General features: G+C 43.2%; 1 protein-coding gene across 1 annotated transcript in view; it reads left to right on the forward strand.

The window, feature by feature from the left end:
• The first annotated feature begins 1591 nt into the window (after positions 1 to 1591).
• Positions 1592 to 20342, forward strand: part of ARL15 (ADP-ribosylation factor-like 15) — a 476557-nt gene continuing 457806 nt past the window's right edge. The window contains exon 1 of the mRNA XM_011999533.1: positions 1592 to 1749. Coding sequence (XP_011854923.1) covers positions 1702 to 1749 — 48 coding nt within the window. The 5' untranslated portion in view covers positions 1592 to 1701. The remainder of the gene's footprint in view (positions 1750 to 20342) is intronic.

Here is a 20342-nt window from a genome sequence, read left to right on the forward strand (position 1 = left end):
CCCCTGCCCCCTGCCCAAACACTCACAACTCTCTGGTGGTAGGAATTCTCGTTTTGCAGCTGAGCAAACAGGTTAGAAAATTAGACAGCATACGTAAAATCACTTGGCTCACCAACCTACAGCTCCCTCTAGGGGGCTGCTTCGCCCTTATTGGTTATATACACATTTAGGGTTAATGCCACGGTTATCTAACAGAACTGTTTTGGTAGTCTCAGGTAAACTTACGGTACGGAAATTTGTTTCTTGAGGATACAAAAAAAGAAAAGTGTCAAGTTAGGGGGAAAGTAAAAATTCAACTCCTAAAACGTGTACAGTCAGGCAGTCACTTCATAAAGAGTTCAGTTGATGAAGTTTCACTCTTGAAATTTCACTGTATATATGCAAGCCCTAACTATTAATACAGGTGAGAGCATCCACCTTATCTTCCATTCTCCCTAAGCCCTGAGGGTGGGAATTGGGGGGCACTCCAATCACCTGAGCCTAAGTACATAGCTGTGTCTGGCATGGTCTAGTTATTTATAGCCTCCAAAAAAAAAAAAAAAAAAAAAAAAGAGAAAAGAAAAAAAAAAAAATCCAGTTTCTTGTCCGATTCAGGCTTTCCCTGCCTAACCTCCACTAGCTTAATGCGATGTTGACATTACCAGGAAATGCATAAGTCCCAAATGCATCTTACAGATGTTTTTACCTCTTGAAATAATATCGGGTCACAAATATTGTCACTTGTGTTTTTTTTTTTTTTTTTTTTTGCAGAGATTCTATTGCTCATTTGACTCGGGGGCGTTGGATTTGTGCTGAGTGTAATTTCACTCCAAGCATGCAAACTGATCATTTCTTCCCGTGTGTTTGGGGAGTACAAGTGACTACTGCGAGTCCTCACATGTTTTTCTTTTCCTTTTCACGTGGAGGAAAGCGAATTCTCCTAGGACTGTTTGGCATTCTACGCAGGGGTTCGAAGATGGGTTCCTCAGTCAACTCTGGCTGCGCGGGGGGGCCTGTGTGTACTCAGGGGCACCAGGCTGGAATCGTCCGCCTTAGTTTCAAATAATAAAAGTGCGGAGGGTCTTTCTGCCCCTAAGTCGCGTACAGGACTGCCTGGTTACGGGGTACACTTCCACACACTTCTTTCCCGGTGGTGCTGTCTCGTGGCGGCAAAGCCTTTAGGAAGGCTCTGGGAGGAGAGAGATGATCAGTGGCGACCACGCCTCCCACGTTACAGCGCTCGCTTCCTACTGGGGGTAGGCGGGGACACCAAGGCTCTCCAGCCCGGGAACACGGAGTTCGGCTTCGCTGTACCCAACTGGGAAGCTGTAGAAACACAAAACTCGGGGGGCGACAGCACCAGTCGCTTTTCCGCTCTCTTGGCTCTTTCTTCCGCTTGCACCACCCCCACCCCAGCCGCACCGCCCCAACCCCGGCTCCTCCGCTCACCGAACACAAACCCACACCCCCCGCCGCTCCCGCGTTTCTCTCTTACCACCGACTGGGGCCTGCCTTTTATAGGCGCCACAGCCAATGAGCGCGCCTCTTTCCTTCTGCCCTCCCGCCTGGCCAATCGCCGCGCCCCTTGTGTAATCTCCGGCTAGTCGGCTGCTTTCGGCTATTTTCGCTGTTGCTGGCTTTTTCAGGAGCTGCTCGCTCGCAGCCAGAGACGCTGCTTTTTTTTCCGGGTTCGGAGCCGTTCCGGATGCTTTAGGCTGCCGGATGTCTGATCTCCGGATAACTGAGGCGTTTCTGTACATGGATTATCTGGTAGGTGCATGGCAGGGGTGGCATGTCGCCTCTCGGATCTCGGCGTGCCCAGTGGCCCCCTGCCTTGAGGAGCAGCCTTTTTGCTTTCTTTCTTTGGGATAGGATGCCTCTGGGGTTCTTTCTCCCGCAGCCGGCTCGGAAGCCGTGCCCTGGACTCGGAGGGGCAGCCTCCAGGGCGGCGGGTGGTGGAGCTGACAGGTAAAGGTGCGGCCTGGGCCAGCACGGCTGCGGGGCGAGGGTCGCGCTGGGGCTGCTTGAGAGATGGGGCGGCCGCGGCGGCGCGTCCCCTGCCCGCGATCGGTTTCCTGGCTTCCCTCTGCGCTCTCCGCAGAGGACTTTCTTTCCGGGGGAGCGGGAGTTTTCCGCTCTCCCTGGAGCAGAACTCCAGGTGCTATTAAAGAGCCATAACCAGAATGGCTCACTAAGTGCCCAGCAGCCCTGGTCATTTGATTGTTATTAAATCTCTAAAGCTATGACCTCGGTCGTGGCGGGGTTTTAAAAGCACATTACCATAAAGCAGACGGGTCTAAACTACCTCACAGGCTGGTCCGAACAGGACTGAGTAGGGACAGGTATTGCCCTACCATTCCGGTCTTGGGTGCGTGCAGCTGTTCCACTGTGCACGGATTGGAACCCGGCTGTTTAGGCCAGGCTTGTGCTGAGAAGTTTAGGTGGGAAAAGTGTCAGCACAGTGCTGGGACCGAACATCATTTTAAAAATGGACTTATGTGTGTGTCTTAGTGGAATTATGCGAGCGGAAATTATGTTTCCCCAGAGCTGCTTGTTTGCGTTTTAGGGGATCCTCATTTACAGGGACTGTGTTCGATCCTATATGATTATTTTGTTTACCATGTTGGGCAGAACCGCTATTGCCATGCAGAGTTGAAGTAGACGGTTAGAAACATTGACCCTCCTGTCATCTTGTTGAGCACATGCACTCGGTTTTCGACTGCAGAGTCTCTGCCTGGCAGAGATTTGCCAGTGCCTTCTAGGAATTACACTTAAGGCTGTACAGAGAAAGTCTGTGCATGCTTTGATGGCCAAGAAACGCCGGACCGGCTTTGTACTGTCATCTGTGTATTGGGCTTATTTTAGTGTCCATAAAGAAAATGTTTCTCCGAATGCTTCAGAGCTTGATGGTCTTGGTGGGAAAGGATGGTAATTGCAGTTAATGCATGGCCTTGTGAATGGAGCTGAATCTAAAATTCTGAGTTCAAGTTCTGTTTTGTTGTTCATTTGTTGATGGCAGTAACTTCCTTTATCTTTGTGATAAAGGGATATTATTCACTCAGTACTGTAGCTGGTTAAGGGGGTTGTCTGATTATGAACACTCTTCACAATACAAGGTGCCCTGTAAGTTAGGAGAGCTGCCAAAGTGTCCAGAAGATTGTTTTCTAAGTTAAATAACAGATTTAATTTGTAATTTATCTTATATATTACAATACATGGTTTTTGTCTTGCAGTCTGCGTAAATTAAAGCCAAAGTTTGTTGGGATAATTACCAAGTAGGAAGGGGTGACATTCTGTACTACTAAAAGCTAATTTTGAATACTTAAATAGTTCTTAAAAAAGAAAATCAGGTGGTTCTGACATTTTATTATTTTCTTTATTTACTGGATGTGTTTTAAATTTATAAATTGCATCACAAAGCCGTCTTTGAGGTGTCAAACCTATCAAAATGATTACTGAAAACAAAATTGATAACTCTGGTTAATTACTCAGGCTAACCTCTAGATAGGCATAGTCTTAAGGTGAGTGGATGAATGTTTGTGGCCTCAAGGTTACCTTAAAAGCAGATTAATTTATTTGCCAATTTATTAACAGCTTTGTGTCAAAATCAACAGGTCACAACTTTGACTTGGCTTTTTTATTTTCCCTGGGCTCAAGGTTACCCTAAAAGCAGATTCATTTCTTTGCCAATTTACTAACAGCTTTGTGTCAAAATCAGCAGGCCCCAAATTTGACTTGGCCTTTTAGAAAGTTTTACCTGCCATACATCTTAATTTTACTTTTATATTTTAAAAAAATCATTATTTTGCCACTTTATCCGTCTAAAATTCACAAGTGCAGTGACCAACCCCATAAAAGCCACTGGCTACTCTTTGGAGGTGAGAAAAGAAATCTTAAAGGAAACAGTTTAGTTTTTGTGAGTGTGCTAAGTGTCCCCTGTGAAAAGATTTAAGAAAATTCTTTAGCATTACACTGGATGGAAACAAACAGAAAAACCATCTCAAAACAAAAAATTAGCCCTCCCGAGATGGCCTTTTTGTGTTCACTTTTGCTTATCGACTTTGAGAGAAAATGATGTGCCACACATTATTCTTCTCTTCCTGTCTTTCAGATTGATTTGCTTGCTTATGCATACTCTGTGTGGTGTTTATTAAAAGCCTTATTTCTGAGGAATAATAATTTATTTGCATCTGGTATCTTATTAAAAAAAATTCCTGAGTTCTTTTACTTACCTTGCAGAAAAAAAAAAATAAATGCATCTTTCATTCCAAGTTTGACTCCAGACTTTGCTGAATGGATTAGAGTAAGTTCCCTTTCCATGCACTTGACAAGAATAATAGTTTTTTCAGCAGTATTTGACTGTCTTGTGTTGTTCCTGTTGGAAACTGGAAGAGAGAGCTCTGTGTGTGTATGTATTGTTCATTGTTCTTTGGGCTGGATGTCATCACTTAACCTTTTTATTTGGAGGAGAGTGGAAAGGAAGAGGGGAGAGAAAGGTGGAGGTGCTATTTTTTTTTTTTTTAAACAGGATTAATCTTTTTAATAGGATTGAGTTATTAAGACAGATGAAGAAGCTCTACTGATCTTCGAGGTCGCTGTTCATTTCTTAAAACAAATGTTCTCAGAAGTGACAGTCAAGGTGAGGGACAGGGTTAGTACTTTAATATTTAAGACAGGGTTTTATTGATTTCAGTCCAGGGAAAGAATAGAAATTTGCTAATCCTGATCAATTAGATGTATCACCTGGTGCGGTGCCTGACTTGGTTGTTGGCATGTATTAATAGTTAGGGCCCGATATTTTATTTGTTGAATCAGATGCATATGAAATGGAAAGGGAAATTCTGCTTTTTTCCACCAGTTTTTAAACAGAGACAAGATAAAATCTGTTTGGATTAGGTGTTTTGTTCTGGGGAATGCAGGATGTATCCTTTACTCTTAACTTGAAGATGATCAAGATATAATCCGTTTAGCCGGGGTGACAATTTAAACATAAAAATCTGTTTTCCGGTTGATGAGTGATTCTTCCTTGAAGGGCACACAACTTTTCCCCTTTCATGATGGGGTTTAAAGGCCTTGTTTACATCTGCCAGGTGTTTTGGGTAAACATTTAGCTGCTGTCCCAACAGGCAGTATCAGCATCTTACTCTTTCTTCTCATAGGTATAACTAGTAACACAATGTGCAAAGGTTTTTGAATAAGGTAGGAGAAAATAGGTTAAAATGAAAGAGCAAAACACATTTCTCGAGTTTTCCTGGGAGGTTGGACAAGATCAACTTCTAGATTCCATTCAGTTCAGAATTTTCTGTCTTGACTCATGTGATGGTTGATGTGGAATTAACCTTTTTTCCCTTTGTGCCATCAAAACAACAGTGGTAGAATTGGTTGTACTCTGTGTAATACCTGTGATGATTAAATGAGATAGTGGAGGGAAAGCCATTTGTAAACAGTATGTTGCTTTTCAAATATAAAATGTTAATAATTGTGTGACTGGGCAAGGTGGCTCATGCCTGTAATCCCAGCACTTTGCGGGGGCGAGACAGGTGGATCACTTGAGGTCAGGAGTTCAAGACCAGCCTGGCTAACATGGAGAAACCTCATCTTTACTTAAAATACAAAAATTAGCTGGGCGTGGTGGCGCATGCCTGTAATCACAGCAACTTGGGAGGCTGAGGCAGGAGAATTGCTTGAACCCGGGAGGCAGAGGTTGCAGTGAGCCGAGATCACACCACTGCACTCCAACCTGGGCGACAGAGTGAGATCTGGTCTCAAGACATACAAAAAAAGACATTAATGTATTGTGATTATGTTGCTGATGTTACTTTTATACGTCCTGTAGAATGACTGTTACTGCTTAGTGGTATTGACATACCTTTTAAACTAGTCTCAATTTATGGAAATACTGGGAGTTGTAAGCAACAGTCAGGAAGTCACAAGACTCTTTTAAGATTCTTTTAAAAGCTATGAAAGTAAAACCCATTTGAATAATTTATTCAACAAATATTTATGGAGCCCCGACTTTGTGCATGGCCCTGAAAGTCATGGAGGATGAGCCCTCAGCTATAATATCCTCCTTGGCTGCAGGACTGGCAGGTGTTTGGCTCTAGAGGAACCTGTGGCAGGACAGGTTAAGTAAGGCGCATAGGGGAGGGTTAGCTTCTGATGTGCTTCTTTGCTTTTTGTACATTTCTCTCATTTTATGTGTTTTATTGTGAACTAAAATATAAACTTAGACTTGAAAACGTGACAAGTAAAAATGGTTGATAAGTCTTGGATGCTAATTGTCAATTAATATTCATTGCATTTGTATATAGTAGCCCCCACCCTCCTATCCAGTTTTACTTTTCAAAATTTCAGCTAACCATGGTCCACCGAGGTCTCAAAATAGGTGAGTACAGTACAATAATATATTTTAAGAGAGAGAGAGAGACCACATTCACACAACTTTTATTATAGTATATTGTTATAATTGTTCACTTTTATTATTAGTTATTAATCACTTACTGTTCCTAATTTACACATTAAACTTCATCATAGGTGTGTGTGTATAGGAAAAAATATAGTGTGCTATTTGCTATGTTAGTTAGTTCTATGACAGCTCAGTACTATCTGTGGTTTTAGGTATCCACTGGGACTTGGAATATATCCCCCATGGATGAGGGGAAACTACTGTACCATGTTGGGGATTTTTTTTTTTTTTTTTTTTTTGAGACAGAGTTTCTCTCTTGTCACCCAGGGTGGAGTGCAGTGGGGTGATTTTGGCTCATTGCAACCTCTGCCTCCTGGGTTCAAGCAATTCTCCTGTCTCAGCCTCCTAAGTAACTGGGATTACAGATACTCACTACCATGCCCAGCTAATTTTTATATGTTTAGTAGAGATGCGGTTTCACCATGTTGGCCAGGCTGGTCTCAAACTCCTGACTTCAGGTGATCTACCTACCTCGGCCTCCCAAAGTGCTGGGATTACGGGCATGAGCCACCGCGCCTGGCCAGTGTTTGGCATTTAATAAGATTAGATTTGATAAGGTTAGTTTAATAAGATTTCTTTGTAAAGACTGGTAGACCTGACCTATTTAGTTTCTTGGTTATAGGCTGTATCTGCCATCATAAAAATTTATGTGTCAGTGGGGAAGATGTTGCAGAGAATTGGGTCGATTCAACAAATCTCTCACCATTTGCAGATAAAAACCAGCTAACTAACCAACAATAGAAACCCATAATGTACTACCAAGGGGAGAGCCCACAGGCACTATGAAATTGTCAAGGATCCTCCTTGAAAAGAGGAGTGAAAGTACATTTGTGATTTCATATTATGTTCAGTTATCTGTGAACTGAACTTCTTTATTGATAAAAAAGTACATTGTTTTAAACTCTGAATATCTATGAACATTGTAAGTTGTATTTATTTTGACTAACTGTAAAGTGATAATGTAGGTCAAACACTTTTTAGTCTAAATGTCGACTGGATTAGGCAGTCACATTAAATATTCCTTTCTTAATAATTTATAAGATAAAAATTATCTGAGCGCAATAAACAGATCTACCATATATGGAGTTCACATAGCAAAAATGTTTTGAGCAAATCCATACCATTAGGTAGGAACTTTTCTCCAAAGGTGTTAGGACTGGTTCCCAAACTTCTGTGGCTCTAGTCTAACAGCATGAGCCCTTGGAGAGGACACATAGGGACCTTGATTCATGCCCTCCAGGGACTTGCATTCTGAAAGATGTCAAAGCCACATGCTTGTTGGCATGTGGGCAGTGCTGGGGTGGGGGGTGAGAGGAGATAAGCATATGAGTTATAATTAGGAGGGCAAAATCTGTTAACATTTGTTGAACACTTACTCTGTGTCAGTGTTCTAAGTGCTTTGCATGTGTCATAGCATTAAACTGAGACTCAGGGAGGTTGTGTCATTTCCTCAAGTTCACACAGCTAGCAAGTAGTTGAACTGCGCTTGTGTCCCCAGGGCCCTCCCTCTTCATTGCCTTCTACCTACAAGTAGTTCCTTTGTGTTGGGCAGAGGCTCAGGCAGCTTGGTGTTAAAGCAGTTGGGATGCACTCAAAATTTTTAGTATATTGCTTCTTAAGTAAACAGGTACAGAAAAGTGGTACTTGACCACTGCTATGTTAAAGAAAGCAGTGACCATGAGCAGGCTGGCTGATGCGCCCTTGTCCCCAAGGACTGTGGCAGGTGATTGTTACAGAGAGGGCTGGCTAGGAAGAGAACTATGTTGTGTGCTGGGAACTCCTGCCTTACAGTCTCCTTACCCTGGTCAGTCACTGAGGTGATCTTCAGTATCTAATGTTCCATCAGGTGACCACATATAGATTTTCAGGCAACCTCCTTACTCAGCCCCCTAGTGTCACTTTCGGGGCACATTCCTACCTGCCCCAAGCCCCAGTTTTGTTTCGTTTCGTTTTTTTCCCCTCCCCACCACCCTCTCCTCCCCTCCTCTCCCCTCTCCTCCTCATTCTTCTTTTTTTCCTCTCCTCTTCTTTTTTTTTTTTTTTTTGACAGGGTCTCACTCTGTCATCCAGGCTGGAGTGCAGTGGTGCAATCTCCTTACTCAGTCCCCTAGTGTCACTTTCAGGGGCACATTCCTACCTGCCCCAAGCCCCAGTTTGTTTGTTTGTTTCTTGCTTGCTTGGTTTCTCTTGCTTTCTTGCGTGGTTGCTTGCTTGCTTGACAGGGTCTCACTCTGTCATCCAGGCTAGAGTTCTGTGGCTTGATCTCAGCTCATTACAACCTCTGCCTCCCAGGTTCAAGCAATTATCCCACCTAAGCCTCCTGAGTAGCTGGGACTATAGGCATGTGGTTAATTTTTGTATGTTTTGGTAGAGACAGGGTTTCACCATGTTGCCCAGGCTGGTCTCGATCTCCTGACCTCAAGCGATCCACCTATCTCAGCTTCCCAAAGTGCTGGGATCACAGGTGTGAGCCGTCTTGCTCAGCCCCGTTTCTTTTGAAGGGGTACTGAGACTGCTATGTTCCTTTGCCACGTGCTGCCTGGGAAGTCGGCTGTTCCCAGCAGACACTAGGCCATAAGCAGCCTGTTGCTTTTGGACTTCAGCCGGGCAAAATCTCCTGATGGTATTAACTTGATAAAGGATTTATTTCTAAGGTAGACTAAAGAGAAGGAAAGCTTGTTAGGGAAGGTCTTGTAACTGTTGTAGGTGACAAGAAATGGGAATTTCCTCTGATACCTCCCACAAATTAAATTATTGAGGGGCTTTTATTTTGGATCCTGCAGCCCCCTGTGTTATGACGTGGCTCTCCCCTGTCGTCTCTCCGAATGCCCCAGGTGTTTGGATGAGTCTAAGAAGCCCAGTTCTGGTTGACCCTCATTTTCTGAGTGTCTGTAAAGTACCTCGGCACATCTACTTTTAGCAGGGCTGGCTTCCCAGCCGTGCAACCACTGGATTCAGAAGAGCCCCATGCTTGGTTTACTGCTCTTTGGTCACTATCCTGAAAAAAAAAATCTTAATTTTAGAACAGGGCTTTGCGTTTTCATTTTGCACTGGGCCCCACAAGTTGCCAGTTCAGATTTCTAGCACTAAATACGTAACTGGCATCTGAGTCTGTAACCTGCATCATTGCTGGTTCCCTGACCATCTGAATCACCATTTTATCACTGGAATCTAGTCTGGTGTCTGGTAAATACAGGACTGTGTACCATTTACAGTGCAGAGTGTTTTACTTGGATCACCAAATTTAATCCTCCCAATAGTCCTGTTAACCAGGTATTGCTGACTTACAAAGACATGGCAACTTAGAAAAGAGGAAACTTGAGACTCTGAAAGGTTGAGTGTTGCCCAGAATTGCATAACCAGGGGAGGGTCAGGGTCAGGGTGTGAGCTTGTCTGATTCTAAGCCCATGGCCATGAGCATTCTTTGGTGCTGCTTACCTATTATAATTAATAATTATTGGGAGGATGAGTGAGAGAGACTGTGCGAACCATAGATAACAATTCTGGAAATTGAGGCATCACTCGATTGTTTCTGTCACCTGGTTGCCTGTGAGAGGCCCTCTGGGAACTCAGTGACAGTGCAGCTCCCACTGGGAAAGTTGTGTGGGTTTGTGTTTGAGGTGGGAGTCTGCTCACTGATTTTATTTTCACTGATTACCCACTCTCTGCTTCACTGTGCATAAAGGTAGGTGTTCTGCCCTGTGGCTCATAGAGCCAAACACTCCTACATGATTTTGATAGTAACTCACCATCTGAAAAGTTGCATTTGCAAGCCACTCTCATTTATCAAGTTCCTCTGTACCTAGACCTCTGGACTGCTGCTTTCAGAGTTGAGGACTTATCCCACTAATTGTGTCCATGTCTCTCCGAAAGGGATTCCCCTGCGTTCTTTTTTCAACAGGAGAGCTGCTGCTCTGGCCTCTTTCTCGGGGAAGGGAGTGACAATCTGGAGGCACTCCAGGACCGTTGATTGAGGCATTGGAGGTCTATACCCGTTCCTAATCAGTGTAGACATGGAGTCAGGAGCTAAACAGGGATACAGTTCTTTCAGAGTTTTATTTCTAATTATGAATTATTTTAAGCACTCAGAAAAGTACAGAAAATAATACAACAGACTTTTGTGTACCTGCCTTCCTGATGGAACAGGTGTTAACATCTTGCCATTTTGATTTCAAAACTCTGGTGATCTTTAAATGAAACTAAAGACTCCTGTTCCCTGCATGCTTCCTCCTCCACCCTTCTCAGTGGTGACCACTATCCCGAGGTTAGTAACAGTCTCATGCATGTTTTTGGCTTTTTATCATATATGCATGTGGGTGTAAACCATATATAGTATCATTTTGTGTGCTTTAAGAATTTTATCAAAATTGGAACATAATGTCCTATCTTTTTAAATTTGCTTTTTTCCCTTTAAAAAAAAGTTGAGTGAATAAGACGTTGGTCTGCCCTCAAGGTGCTTATGCTTCTGTAGGATGAAAAATAAACAGTTACATTTTGGAGTAGCATAGTCTATCTGGAGGGAAATAAAGACGACTAGGGTAGCACATGAAAGGGAACCTAACCTAGATTCCAGGGCCAAAGAGAACTTCCCAGGGGAGTCTTTTAACGTCTGCAACATTGAAGCTGAGTAAAGTTGGCCCAGTGACAGGCAGGGCCAGAGCCAGGCAAAAGGAATAGCTGTGTGGAGATTTGGGGGTGAGTAACCCCATGACTTCAAGGAATTCCAGGGGTTCTGTGTTTTTGGAGCAGGGTTTGGAGCAGTGCTAGACATGAAGCTGCAGAGCCCAGCTAGGGTCATGTAAACCCTAAATGTTTGCCTGCAATGACACGGTCAGATCTGTCTGCAGTGCAGAGAAGGATTGGAAAGGGAGGGCAGACTGGAGCAAGACTAGTTAGGAAGATGTCCTGATCCAGAAATGAGATGATGGTGTTCATAACCAGGAAGGGGCAGAAGGGATGCAGAAATGTAGATGGATTCAGGCAACATTTAAGAATTGCCAGAATTTTGTAACTGGATGTGGAAGATGACAACAGAATAGATCTCAGGGATAATTTTTAGGTTTTTGGTTTGAGCATTGTTCTGGTTATCTAATACTGAGTAATGAACCACCTTAAAACAATAGTTTAACACAATAACAATGTATTTTACTCGTGAGTCGGGGGTTGACTGGGTTCAACTAGGCAGTTCTTGTCCAGGATCCCTCATGAAGTTGTAAACAGATGGAGAGTGGGGTCACCTAAAGGCTTCATACACATGCCTGGCATCTGGGCTAAGTACATTTCAACAGCTGGGTGCTGGACAAGGGTGGCCCCCGGGGCATCTCTCTTCATGTGGTCTTTCTGTGTGATGGCCTCAAGATAGCTGGACTTTTCATATTGAGGCTGAAGGCTCACAGAGCAAATGTACCAAGAGAAACTGGCAGAAACTGCCTGGTCTTTTCTACCCAATCCTCAACAGTGATGCAGTGTCACTTTTACTGTGTTCTTTTCATCAAGATAGTCAGAAACGCATTGCTAGGTTCAAGGGCAGAAGAGAGATATCTCTTAGTGGGAGGAAGGTTGAAGAATTTTTGGACATGTTTTAAAACCACTGTAGGTATTGAGGTGGGTAATGGGGTCATGCACTGTGATCTGTAATCCCGAAAAAATAGCAGGTTGGGTGGGAAAGGGAGAAGTTTGATTTCAGAGTGACTGAGTTTGAACTGCTTGTGCAGTAATTCAACTTGAGATTTCACGTAGGTAAATGGAAACTCAGAGGTGAGATTTGTAGATATAGTTAAAACTAATACCTAGGGCCGGGCGCGGTGGCTCATGCCTGTAATCCCAGCACTTTGGGAGGCCAAGGCGTGTGGATCATGAGGTCAGGAAATCGAGACCATCCTGGCCAACATGGTGAAACCCCGTCTCTACTAAAATACAAAAAATTAGCCAGGCATGGTGGTGCGCGCCTTTAGTTCCAGCTGCTCGGGAGGCTGAGGCAAGAGAATTGCTCGAACCCAGGAGGCAAAGATTGCAGTGAGCTGAGATCGCGCCACTGCACTCTAGCCTGGCGACAGAGCGAGACTCCGTCTCAAAAAAACAAAACAAAAAAAGCTAATAGCTAACATTTATTGTTACATACTGTAACTATATTATTAATATTTTACGGGAGGCACAGTGCTCAGTGTTATTTATATGATATACATTTACTATTATCATTTTAGAGATTAGAAAACTGAAGCTTAGAGAAATTCAGTGTTGTGCCTAAGATGTGGTGGAGCCAGAATTTGAACCTAGGTCTGGTTAATGTCTGAGCTTACATTTGCAACCACTTAGATGGTAGCTGAAGCCATAGCCGTGCATGAGGGCTCAGTTGTGTGGGAAGGGAGAAGACTTGAGGATGCATATGGCCTCAGCCACTGCTGGCATGTAGTACACATGCAGCTTTTATGGGATCACCAAAAGAAAAGGAACCAAAGAGGAGCTTGGCAGCCAGGCATGGTGGCTTGTGTCTGTAATCTCAGCACTTTTGGAGGCCAAGGTGGGAGGATCACTTGGGACCAGGTGTTTGAGACTATACTGGACAACATAGTGAGACCCCTGTCTCTACAAAAAAATAAGATAGCCAGGCATGGTGGCATTCACCTGTGGCCCCAGCTACCTGGGAGGCTGAGGCAGGAGGATCACCTGAGTCTGGGATGTTGAGGCTTCAGTGAGCCATGATCATGCCATGGCACTCCAGCCTGGGTGACAGAACAAGACCCCATCTCGAAACAAAAAATGAAAAGAAAGAAAGAAAAAAAAAATACCAACAACAACCAGAAAGAGGAGCGTGGGAGAAAGAGAACTGAGAGGCTGGAAGGAAACCTGGAGAGTGTAATGTCAAGCAGGCTGAGGATAGAGACTTTCCAAAAGGAGAAAGTGGCCAATTTTGGTAAACGTTGACCAGAGATCATGGAAGATAATGACTGGAAAATGACCACTGAATTCATGTCAGTGGTGACCTTGGCCAGAGGGCTGTCATGGGCCTTCTCGGGGTGCCGATTAGTGGAGGAGTGGGAAATGAGGAAATGATGCTGCTCCAGTGAATGTTTTGTGAGACATTCACCAGGAAAGAGAAGAGAAAGGGCTGAAACTGGAGGGGCAGGAAGGTTGGGGGGTGGCTTTCCTTCAATGGGACTAGAGATGGTGCAGTGCTGGTGAAGTAGCATGTGAGGTCATTTTGCCAAGAGTGACTGAAATGTGGTCAGGTAGGGGCTTTAGCTGAGGAGGATTGAAGACGCTGCAGTGAAGACTGAGGGCCGAGGATGACCAGGGACACAGAGGGTTGGTAGTTGTGTGGTGCTGAAGTCACAGACCATGACTTGGTACACATTTAGATGGTTGTGTGATTTCTTTTTTCTTTCCTTGTAGCCTTTGTAGCTGTCTAGATGTAGTTTTAAGAAGGTGGGCAATTAGATTGGTAAGGGTTAGGGTTTTTCCCAATCTAAGGTGAATCCATAGGTAGACAATGGGGTGCGGAAACTTAGGACACTGGTAAGAGAATGTTTGAAATGATAGACTGAGATCTGAGTTATTGGAAAGGAAGGAAGGAACAGCAAATAGAAAGTAGAAGATGGAAGGGACTGGTTATCTTGATAAGGCTGAACCATAAATGTTGTAAGGAGTAACAAGTCAGAAAACTGGAGGGAAAGAAAGTTCAATGTGGTTAGACAATAGGGGTGTGACCTGAAGACTGCAGAGGTAGACTCTCCAAGGGGAGGCCCCAGGGTGCGGCTATGGCTGGCAGCAGGTAAAAGATGGGGAGATCATGAGGCAGCAGAGGAAATACAGCCAAAGTGTCAGATGGATCATCCTCATGGAAGAAGTCACCAGGACCATAGCAGGGCTTGTGTTTGAGTGAAAGACTGAGCCAGATATCAGAAATCCTTAGTGAATGAGGCAGGGTTGGTTGACATCATTAACAAGTAGCAGTAGAGGACACTGGATAGAGTGTATTGTCCTGAGTCTTGAAAGGAGTGGGACGGTTGTGGCCCAAGAGTGGGGGAGGGTGGTTTCAAGGGATTGAGTTAGGCCACAAGATAGAGGGTACATTTAACAGAGCTTTTGTGGATGTAGAGGAGTTTGTTTCATGGTTGAGTGCTGCAGGCTTTGGGTTGAACTCCTTGGCTTCACCAACTATTCTGTGTAACTTTGGCAAGTTAGTTGTCTTTTCAGTGCCTCACTTTTCTCATCAGTAGAGTGAGGACAGTAAGAGGAACCTCCTCTTGGATTTGCTGTGAGGAGTAACTGAAATAATACACATACTCTTAGGTTACTGCTTGTTACTTCCTCCTTTCCTGCCTCTTCTTGTTCTTCATAATAGCAAAAAAGCAATCACAGTATTTATATTGGTAGATACTTTCTAGGGGCTTTACTTATTGAATCCTTAAACCAACTCTGTGAGGTAGGTGCTAGCAGTATCATCTCAATTTTTCCGATGTCAAAACTGAGATGTAGAAAGAATAAGGACCTTGATTAAAGAAATACAGCAAGTTAAGAGGCAGAGCTGGGACTTAAACCCAAGATATCTGGCTCCAAAGCCCTCCTTCCTAACGAGTACTGCAGAGTTAATGCACCACCAGCACTGTGGCAGAGGGTTCTATGGAAAGGCTGGGGAAGGCGGGTACTAGTGTGAGATGGGCTTATTGGAAGGGAGGCACAGAGTAGTGTACAGTAAGGATGACCTTAACATGAAAGATGTTATTTCATCTAGCAGTTCCCTGGTTTAGGGAGCTGGGAGAAGATTAGGCCCAGGTTAATTGTGCTACAGAGGGTCCTCGTTCAGATTACTAAACCCACAGCTCAATTACTGGATTCTTAAGACTCTCGGCCTATTTTTTTCTACTAAGAGGGGTTGCACTTCCAGGGGAGTTCTGGTTCCTGGTGAATGGGCAGACTGGACCCCCTCAGGGGACTCAGTTGCTGTCTGGATCTGTCACAGGGCTGGATTTCTTTGGAGGGGTCCCTGGGTTTGAGTCCTGCCAGTTTCAGGTTCCCAAGGCAGAGAACTCACAGTTTGAAGTGCTGAGTCCAGAAGCTAATGAAGATGGCCCAGGCCAAGTCCTTTCCAACAGGACTGAAATCTGGTCGCAGGCAGTTGTTGGAGCCTGGAGTTTGTTTTGTTGTGGGCAGCCTGCTTAGGGCTGTTTTGTTAGGGCAGTTTGTGAGGTTAGCCCTCATGTGTTATATCTGGAACAATTGTATAGTAATCTGGATGCATTGTTAGTAAAGCTAAAATGGGCTCTGTGATCCTGACTTCTACCTAATTAAAATGATCAGGAGCATAGTATTGTGGAAATCATTTTTAATTTTCTCTCCTCCCATTATTTAAACTTCTCTTCTCCCAACCTTTCACTACCAAAACAGAATTCAGGGTCCTTCCAGGGCCACTGCAGGGCTGCCTTAGACAGTGAGGCCTATTAGATGCTGCATAGAAGTGCCTGGCCAAGGGGGCAAGTGGGGCTGAAATCCAGCCCCTGCTTGGCTTGCCCAGATACCCATTGTGAACTGGCACAGAGGTGCCTAATGTGCTAGCCATGACGCTGCCTCGGGCCTTTGGTGCTGTCTGTGTTATAGGACAGAGCACATTGTGGCATAGTGCAGGGCTGTGTTGCAGGCCTCTTAATATGCGCAGAACCTAGCACAAGTACACATGACAGGTGCTGAGTAAATATTTGTTTGGACTGAGATGCTGCACATAATAATGGTTAGGGGCACAGCCAGACTGCCTGCCTTTGCATTACAGCCTTGTGACTTACCTACTCTGCAGCCTCTGTGCCTGTTTCCTTCTATGCAAAGTGGGTGTAATGATAATATTAAATACCTACCTCACAGAACTGAGTTAATGTATATATAAAGCATTTAAAAGAGAGCCTAATTCTGTAAGTACTAGAAAAGTGTTTGTTTGTATGTAAAACAAAGACTTATGGTACTGTTGTCACCAAAAAGATTTAACTCCATTTTGATTCATTTTCTCCATACCAGCCTTTCAAAAATCTCCCTGCCTCTGCTTAATAAGCATAGTGTAGGGTAACTGGGTTAAAGACACTGCAGCTGCTTGCTGGTGTTTTAAGTGGTGGCTATTTCTGATTCACAGGGTGAAAGGCCCTGGCAGGGAAGAGGGTGGCCCACATCTCTCCTCAGGCCAGTTCTGCTTACAGCTGTTATCTGTGTTTGGCCACACGAACCGACTCACTTTGAACTGACTAGACGAGTTTTCTGAGGTGCTACTCTGGAATTCTGTTACTGTTTGGAGCCTTCAGTTCCTATTTCGTTGGAGTCCAACAATTTGAAAGTCAAGTTTCTGCTTTTGAGAAGCAGAGCATGTGGTTTATTGGCCAGCTCTTTTATCCCTTCTTCCTGTATGAATGTTTCCTGAGAGGCTGGGTATGGTAGAGGAAGGAGCATTGAGACGATTTATTGGGTAATGTTGCTGTTCTTGGTCATTTTGAATGTTTCCTGAATGAGACTGGTTCTTTTTTCAAGTCACTGGGCTAAAGTAGAAAACCTCTTGGGATTATTGGATTCCTCTCTTTGTTTCATTTTGTATAGAAATGTATATTTTATATTGTTCACCAGTAATTTTTTTCAGTGTAACATACTTTTTGCTATGATTTCTTGGGATTTCTATGTGTATTTTAAAGGTTGGGTCATTTAGATGGGATCACTCGATTGCTCCTAGGTTTCCTTTGCACTTCCAGACTCTCGGGGTCCCTACTGACCTGGCCGTGGGCTGTGGGTAGCATTACTTTTTGAGCCTGGAGTGCAGCCCCTCCTTATTATTTCTGTGGATGCAGGCTGCCATTTTTGTACATTCTGAGATTCCTGTGCTAGTGATGTTTTAGTTTAATTATGTCATTATTTGGGCAGAATACCTAACTAACCTAGGGATCTTTGTTAATACCCTTAGGTGAATATTCTCCATTTCATGTCTTCTCAGTTCTTCCGGTTTTATCATAAATAATTAATTATGTGAGCTTAACATTCACTTGGAATAGTTTCATAAAATGGACTCAGTAAAAATTTTGATTCTATGTTGAGAAAGATCTTGCGTTGCTAATTCTTACTTCACATCAGATTCTTTGTAAGAGAACACAAGTATAATGAAACAAGTTGCTTAAAAAGTTGAAATTATAAAAGCTATGCAAGATGTGATGCATATTTTAATACTTTCTACAAAGGTTGTCTTGAATAAACCATCGTAAAAATGAGTGATTATTAAAACATGAAGGAGATGAAGAATCAAGAGTTATAGTAAGCTCACTGATGATTCAGTCTTTTCCTCATCTGTCTTAAAGCAGTTCTTTTCTGTTTCCCCAAATCCAGAGTGCATAAGAGTTCATCTGAAAGAAAGATTATTTATCCCAATTGCTTTATATAATTGCAGTGAGTGATATTAAGACAATAAGCAGTAGCAACAATAACAAATACATATGCTTCTAACACTGAGTGTGAGTAGTATTTTCCCGTGCATTCAAAATTAACCAGGACTTTTGTTTTATTAAATGATATTTTAATCAGTGTTTATTTGCCTGAAATGAAACATAGTCACTTTAGGTCCTCGATTTTAATTCTGCTGTGTAGCCCTATGTTAAAAGATCTTGCAGCAAGACAGGGATCTGTCAGGTTTTAAAGTATTCTATAAGGCTGGATTTCAGTTAGTTTTGGGAGAAGAAAAGCCCTACCTTCCCTTCTTCCTAACCATCCTCTTTCCTTTTCTGACTTTCCTTACTCAGCAAATACTTCTTGGGAGCTTAATGGTTGGCAGGCATTTGGGCATCCTAAATAATGCAGGGATGACCCTTGTAACTACTGAGACTGTAGCCTATAACACTGAACGTAAAATACATACATCTTTCTTTCAACTACTGAACTCTGACTTAGTAGTTTGAAAGCAGCTGTAGATAATAGACAGGCAGATGGATGTGGTTGTGTTTCAACAAAACTTTGTTGCCAAAACCAGGCAGTGGACTGGATTTTCCCACAGATTGTAATTTGCCAGCCACTGGGTTATTGCATGATATTTTTCACTGGCATTGGAGTTTCGGCTTTTGGACTTGGGGAGAACCTTTAAAGAAGAGCAAGACAGTTTGGGAGGCCGAGGCAGGAGTTCAAGAACAGCCTGGCCAACATGGTGAAACTAAAATACAAAAATTACCTGGGTGTGGGTGACACTCGCCTGTAGTCCCAGCTACTTGGGAAGCTGAGGCAGAATTGCTTGAACCCAGGAGGTGGAGGTTGCAGTGAGCTGAGATCGTGCCACCGCATTCCAGTCTGGTGACAGAGTGAGACTTCATCTCAAATAATAATAATAATAATAATAATAATTTAAAAAGGATGATCTAATCAGTGGCTTTAGTTGTTTGAAGGGCATAATGTCTTCTATGAGTCTGAGCAGGTCAAGATCACAGGAAGGCCAGGTATTGGTTCAGGTAAAGAAGAATTCTCTTAAGATTTGTTCATCTTCCTTGAGTAGGAAATGACAGAACAGAAGCTGGCTCCCTACTTGTTAGGGACATCATAGAAAGGAGTTCATGCACTGAGTGAGAGGTTCAAGTAGATGCAAAGTTCCTTTCAACTTTTTCCTTCTAGGTTGGTCCTAATGTATCAGCCAATCTCTCTTCACTTTACTGTGAGTTATTTAAGAAAACATTGTGGTATAGGGGAGGAACTAACATGTTTCTTTTCATTTAGGCAGTGAAGTTTTTTCCAATTAATTGTATGCAGAACTATTAAACAAGTGATATTTTCATGTATTTGACTTTTTACAAGCCTATGTTTATGATATTTACTTACATGTTTATTATTATATATTATCAGTGAGGACAATGAAGCTGTTTTGATGAACACAAAAACTGCATTTAGACATGGTTGAGAACTGAAGGCTTATCAAATAGTTTATTTGGTTCTGCATTTTGTTCTCTTTTTGGTGTAGCATCAAGGAAGAACAGGATTCCAACAGAATCATAGTTGCAAATGTTACAGATTGGAAAGTAGCTCACTGTGCAATGCTGAGCTGATCTTCAGTCAGAAGGCAGAACATAGGTTTTATCACGAGGCTTGATCTCTCCCCCCCACTCCAAGTTACTCTGGCGGCATGAATTATGCGTGGGTGGTTTCCAGTGTGTTAAAATTTTATATACAGTACGTTTGAATATGTTGTTTCTCATTTCAGTCTCTGATTAAAATTCGATTTCTACTTAAAAGTATTTCTTGAATATCCAACTGTCTCTTTGCAACACCGTGTGGGGTTGCAGAGTTGGAAAAGGACTGGCTTAGAATTAGACCTAGGCAGTGGTCTACGTTCTGCCACTTACTAGCCTCAGGCTAGTATCCTTTAGTTTTTTTTCATGTGACAGACAGGTCTGGAAATACCTACATTGCTCTAATTGTGAGCGCTGAGTGAGATGACAGTATAAAAATACCTAGTGCGTAGTAGAACCTTAGTAAATGCCTTTTTTTTGCTTCTCTTGTGACTTGTAAGATAAGGCTGTCCTTTTAAATTGAATTGTGTGTGATTCTACACGATTTCTATAGGTATAGTTACTAGACATTATTCACCATGTTAATGAAATGCTTGAATAGAAACTCTGCCCTCAGAAATGCAAACTGCTCGTCTGAAAGGAGTGGACTTACGAGGGGCTATAGCTCACCTGGTTCATGGGTTGTGATTCAACCTTCTGGTTTGAGAGTGAAGGGAGGGCTTTGGAGAGATCCGCTTGCTGATAACAGGTGGAGGGCAGGTGTTTCAGTGGCTTGTTTATCCACACGACACGTCAGAAACATAGGCAATGACTATACTGCCTTTAGTTGTTAGATTTTTATATCACCCTCCACATATCTGTTCCTTTTAGTCCTTAGCACTAAAACCCATTCA

Source organism: Mandrillus leucophaeus, unplaced genomic scaffold (assembly GCF_000951045.1).
Source record: "Mandrillus leucophaeus isolate KB7577 unplaced genomic scaffold, Mleu.le_1.0 Scaffold597, whole genome shotgun sequence".
NCBI classification, from domain to species: Eukaryota; Metazoa; Chordata; class Mammalia; order Primates; family Cercopithecidae; genus Mandrillus; species Mandrillus leucophaeus.